The following is a 6000-nucleotide window of genomic DNA, read 5'->3' on the forward strand; positions in this document are numbered from 1 at the left end:
AAATGCAAAACTTAAATCAGCTAAAAAATACAGCAAATCCCACATATCACTTTATGCAATGCCAGGAGAGTAGAAATATATTTTCCTAACCAGAGGAAATTAACTAGGCAACACTCCTATATCTATAATTTAAGGCAGTAAAATATGTATGGCAGAAACTAAAGCCACCTTAAAAGAATTCAGTGGAGCAGTGTATCACAAATTTATGAAATGGAGACATTTTTAGAGCATGCAGCACTGACGATATTAAAGGGGGGGGGAGAGAATATTTCACCACATAGATCGGTCTGATAAATACTTTTAAAATCAATCTTTTTTCCCTGTTTGAAAGTGTAAGAGCTTGACTATTAGGGGGAAGCACACACAAATTCATTAACATTTCTGATCAAATCTTAGTGCTGCTCCACAGAGATTAGGAATATCTTACTCCGTCCCTGCATGTAAACCTCTAATGTGGTCAGAGGAAAATCTGAGTAAATCAAAAGGCAGGAATTATGGAGTCAGCTCTTACTTTATTTCACCTAAAACAGAGCTGAAAGAAACTCAAAATACTTTATATTCCATGCTGTAGCCAAGCTGGGCACTATGGAATATTCAACTACCCCAGGTTTTTTAAATGCAATCAATTTACTGCTGCCAAATGTAGTACGTTTATATACATCTGGGAAACATGCACCTACGGTGCTGATGAATTTCTCCTAACATTGCACTGATTTCAAGAGAATGTTATTTTAAATTGGCAGTAGAGAGACCGGTAGAGAAGGATAAAGCCCTGAGGACGGCTGAATCAAAGAGAATTTCAAAAGAATTTTCCTGATGGTTCTTGGATAATATCACATGTTAGCTATTTTCAAAGCCAATAGTTTCCAACACACTTCCATTTATGGTATCAATAATTAAAAAATACTTCAGTGGGAGATGAACTTACCTTACTGAGAAGAGAAATTGGAAAGCTGCATTATTATTGTAAACACAGGAGATGCAAAAAGCTTTGTCTCCATGGAAAAGCTATGGAAACAGGGATATCTTATTTGCAACTATTGAGTGGTTACCACAAAATGTGATGTGATTGTATGGTGCATGTTCAAAGCATTACTAGAACTTGATCATGTAGAAATTAAGGGCAGATCCTCAGCTCCTTTGTGCAGCCAGGCCAAATTAAACCACCTGAAGATTTGGTTCTAAAACCCAAAGTCAACTAGAGGAAGTGTTAAGGAAATGTTTTGGATCAAATTCAGAGGTAAAACTAAGTTTAAAGAAAATTTAAATTACCAAAACTTAAACCTCATTATGTCCCACTCCCTGCCAACACGTCCCTGCCAGCTACTAATGAATTTTTAACATCTTTCCCCCGCCCCACTGCGCACATCAGCTCCGACTCCGGCACCCTGAACCGTACAGCGCGTTACAGTCTAATTGTAACTCACATGTCAAGGGGCAAGAAGAAAGGAGTGTGGCGAGAGCATTGATAAATTTAACTTAACATTCCTCCAGCTACTCAGCAGTAAGGCAGAGCAGTGAACTCCTCTCCACATTTTACATGGGTGTCGGTTACTTCAAAGGAATATATTTGAGCATGAGGGAGTCTGGCTCGCTCCCAGCTTATGCATCATTTGTGTCTGGCTGTTTCTGGAGACCCACAGCAAAGCAAAGACTTCCTCCAGTTTGGGGCACATTGTGGAGCTTTCCATAGCTGTTTTCTTAGGGGTGCTGTATGTTGCATACAGAATCTGTAGCTGGAGCTGCAGCTCTCACCCTCTGCTTTTCTTCCTTCTCCTTTTTATTTTTTCTTCCCCATTTTTTTCCAGAGTGCCCTCAGTCCAGGTTACATATTAATGAGCTATACCTGTTCAATTTAACATACAAATGTGCTTTTAAGTCAAGCATCTGGAGTAAGGCAAGAGGCAGCAGCGGGTCGCCCTCACAGCGTGGGCTCAGCACAGCGTGGGCAGGGTGGGGATTCAGGGCATGAGGAATAAGCACTGCTTCCTACCCATCCGTGATTCCTGGGGAATCGTGCAACAACCACGGCCAGGGGAAATAGCGCGACTGCACGAGGTAACGTTAAGGTTTCTGTGATCCCACAAACTCTCTTTTGAATGTTTTGGCACTTGTGTCTCAACAGCTCTTTATTGACGTTAATGGCATTATTTTACCTTGCAATTAATCTCATTAATTGGCTGATCAATTTTTGGAAATTTTTTTAGTGGCACAGGGAGAAGAGCTGTTGTAATACTTGCAAGGGATCACCAAGCTATTCTTGACTAAACGTACAAAAACTGGTCTGAGAATTTCACACACACACAAAAGAAAGATGGTATTTGTCATGACAAAAGTGCAAATCACAGAGGTGACCTCTGGTTTTGAAGTCCTTTGTCTGTTCTTACAATTAAGCAATAAGGCTTTGGTGGCTGATACCGCTTGTGAGACATGGAGGACTTTCATACTATAAATAAGGCTGAGTGACCTCCACCACAAATGAAGGCTGCCTGCCTGCGACAAGGTGGAGAACAGGAACAACTCCCAAAGGATTAACAGCTGCAAATAAATAGCCCAGTCCCTAATTTGAATCAGTAAATTAAGGGATGACAGTGATTATGGCTGATCTTAGCCAACATAAACAATATCATGACTTTGTAAAAGCAGGTGGTTGTTGTCAGATCTTAGAGCTAGGACCCACAGAATGAAATATTTAAAAGTTGCAGTCTCCGAAGATAGATAAAAGCCTCAAGACTATGATTTTTTTTTTTTTTTTTTTGGTATTTGTAAGGCCCAAACTAGACCCTTTAATCCACAGGTTGATGTTTTCCAATCCTACTAGGAATTAAGTGCCTAACTCTTTCAGCCTCTTTGAAAAATCTCAGCTTTAGGCTCTCAAGTAAGTTTGGCCTGATCCAGCAACAGGCTTCTTTTCAAAATGCCTTTACTGAAAGCAGAACAGTAATCACTCAGTTATATAACCATGGCACAAATATTATTTTTTTTCCCCTATGTAGCCAATTATCATAGATTTCTGGCTAAATGTCAAAGGGTAAAACTTGCATTTCAGAAAAAATGCATGTTATGGAAAGCTTTTTTCCCCCCTTTTAGTGCAGTATGTCTACCTGTGCAGTTATTGAAAGCTGGTTTAGTATTTAGCTATTTTGATCCTTCCAACTAATTGCTGTGTTGATTTAGTAGATTGCTGTATTAAACTGAGAGATCTGAAGCGATAGCTACTTACTGTGATCACATCTATGCATAAACTCAACTTAGTCAACCCTTTCATTGTTCCAGTGAATACTGTATCTGAAATTATGAGGAAGGTATCATAAATTGGTTTTACAGAAAAGTCTCATATTAAGTTATTCTGGTCCCCAAGCCTCCTTTTCTCTTATTAAAAAAAAGTATGTGGACTTTGGTGCCCTTATCCAAGATCTGAGTGTTTATTATGATTAAGACCTTCAGAGATATTTTTCTTTTTCCTCTAGAAATAGGGAATGCTGAAGATACGAAAAATGAAAAATGTGCCATGTTTGTCCTTGAAGTTACAGTCAGAATAGTGACAATGGCTGTATCACACTGTATTGTTGCTTTTATCAGCAAGTGCCCCGAGCATACATTAACATAATTGCAAACTGCATGAAAAGTGAACATGCAAAAATGTGATGCAATTGCCAATAGCCTCAAACATCTGTCCCAACAAAGTGTTCCTCCTCCTTATTTTAATTCTTATTATTTTAACAAGGTTAGTGAAGGAGAAACCATGTCACAGATGATATCTACATTTAGAGTGTCAGAACAATTATTGATGCAAAATTGTTATCCAAGCAAATGTGTGTCACATTTTGTTCACTTCCCATAACACCTGTTCATTTCGCTAACACATTATTCCCAGTTAAAGCCAGAACTCATTAGTCCCAGTTAAAGCCAAACTGAAAGCTTAATACGTACATACATCTGAAAAATTGAAAAAGTTAACCAAAAGGTAGCACCGTTCAAGCACGGTGTACATCTGAAGCTGGTGGGCAGCAAACTTCTGTAGCAGCTAACGGAAAGAAACTGAGCCAGAAAAATAGCAATAAATTAAAAGCCACCCAGCCTTAAGAGCTGAGATCAAAGAGAAGCACTATCCAAACGACCTGCATTTCAATCACGGTGCTGAGACCTTCAAAATTCACTATGCCAAAGAGCCCAACACTTTCCCCGTGTAACACGTTTTGGTTTATCTCCTCAATAGGCAAATGACAAAAGCCGTTATGAAGCAGATCATTTAGAGCATTTTAATTTTAGCTAAATATTTTCTGACCTATTTTGCGGTTCTCCAGACCTAAGCCTGGACCTCCTGTCTCCCACCACGCACACAGAGGGCCACTGTCTCCTTTCTCCCTGAACTGCTCACGTTTGCCACCAAGGAAAGTCCAACTTGCATTTCTGTGATACTTGAACACACATTGTGAATTCGAGGGCATCTGCCCTGCAGACATACCGCTAACTGTAACCCCAGGAGGCTTAAAGAAATATCAGCACTCAAATTCATAGAGTAAAGGTCTGAAGAGGCAGCTCTGTGAACGGATAACTGCCCGGGGCTTTGCCAAGCACAATATAGCTGTCACTTGTTATTACGTGAAAGATTTTCTGGGGAACAGTGTTTTTCATTTTGCATGTCGGAGACAGGGGAAAAAACACATTTAGACAACCATCTCTTTAAGAAAAAGGAGAGAGCCATGCAGCAGAGCTCACTTACCAGGGCTGGTTATTGTCAGGAGGTCAAGCTGCCGTTTCTGCTGAAAAACAAATTATAAAAGAAATTGTTAAAAGGGGACTAATTTTAGTGGGTCAGCTTAGACCTGCAAAGTAAGTGTTCTGACATTTATAGCAGAATTAATTACAAGTTACATGGCTCACAGTAACTCTTTTGGATGGGATCCACATGTACTTTATGAGGAAGAAAAAAACCCCCTTGCTCAGTCCTTTTAATGTGTTTTTATTTGCACTTATAAAGTGTTACTATTTCTTTTTTGGAACATATACTTGAAATGGATAGCTAGAAGCACAGATGGACCGATATATTTATAAAAGTGATTTCTGATTCCACAGGGAAGAAGACAAGGAACCAAGACAAGAAATTCTAAGTCCTTTATTCATATCAGTCATTGACTCATAGCCTGTATGTGATCAAACACAACTATATCGCCTTGGGGTGAACCTTTCAAAGACGTGTAAGAGGATCTAGACAAACTCAAGACTGATAAAAGGAAAGCTTCTTTTCATGCTGAGCGCAGTCAGCCCATGGATCTCATTGCCACCAGATATCCCTCACCCCAAAAGCTTGCCAGACTTGATCATCGCTGGGTATTTGTACAGATAGCAAAATACAGGCAGTTGTAATGGCAAATAATTAAATTTAAACGGAAGAGTGGTTTCTGGAAGGGCTGCAAACCTTCACAGGGTAAACCAATCTGTACTAGAAGAAGGTTAGGAATTTTTTTTTGCCTGGAACAAGCTATCCCACCAATGGCTTGATGATGGTGGGGTGCATCCAAAGTTCCCTTTCCCCTGTAACATGTAGCCAAGGCTGTTGCCTAGTCCATGTTCCCAGCCTTAGGTGGCCTCCCCACCATTGCCTCCCTGTGGCCTGCTACTGAAATTCTTGTGCTCCTGGACTATTATCATCCTTTTCAACCTTTCTGTGAGCTGAGAGCTTTCCATCACCAGCAGGGCTTTCCCCATCTCACAAACAGACTGTTCCTGCCTCTTCTCCATAGCACTTCCTAACTTACTGTCTTCTCCCTAACTTTGCCCAACATTAGTGTGTCTAGCTGGCATTGATGATTATACTGTCAAGTTTAATTTCTCTCTCCTAATCTGCTCAACAATGTCTGTGTTACTTTCATTTATTGTCAGCCCTATTGATCTTTTTCTAATCTAATTCTCATCACTGCATTCACTGTATTCCCTGGGTGACAGCTAAAAGTCCTTGAGGAGGAAACATTGACTTGGTATTCCCTACCGTGAACG

At 40.0% G+C, this 6000-nt stretch overlaps 1 protein-coding gene across 1 annotated transcript in view; it reads right to left on the minus strand.

Annotated features, from left to right (window-relative positions):
- Positions 1-6000, minus strand: part of AGBL4 (ATP/GTP binding protein-like 4) — a gene marked incomplete at its 3' end in the record, with an annotated part of 877516 nt that overhangs the window by 360691 nt on the left and 510825 nt on the right. The window contains exon 5 of the mRNA XM_009318724.1: positions 4727-4766. Coding sequence (XP_009316999.1) covers positions 4727-4766 — 40 coding nt within the window. The remainder of the gene's footprint in view (positions 1-4726; positions 4767-6000) is intronic.

This window comes from Pygoscelis adeliae, unplaced genomic scaffold (genome assembly GCF_000699105.1).
Source record: "Pygoscelis adeliae isolate BGI_AS28 unplaced genomic scaffold, ASM69910v1 Scaffold82, whole genome shotgun sequence".
NCBI classification, from domain to species: domain Eukaryota; kingdom Metazoa; phylum Chordata; class Aves; order Sphenisciformes; family Spheniscidae; genus Pygoscelis; species Pygoscelis adeliae.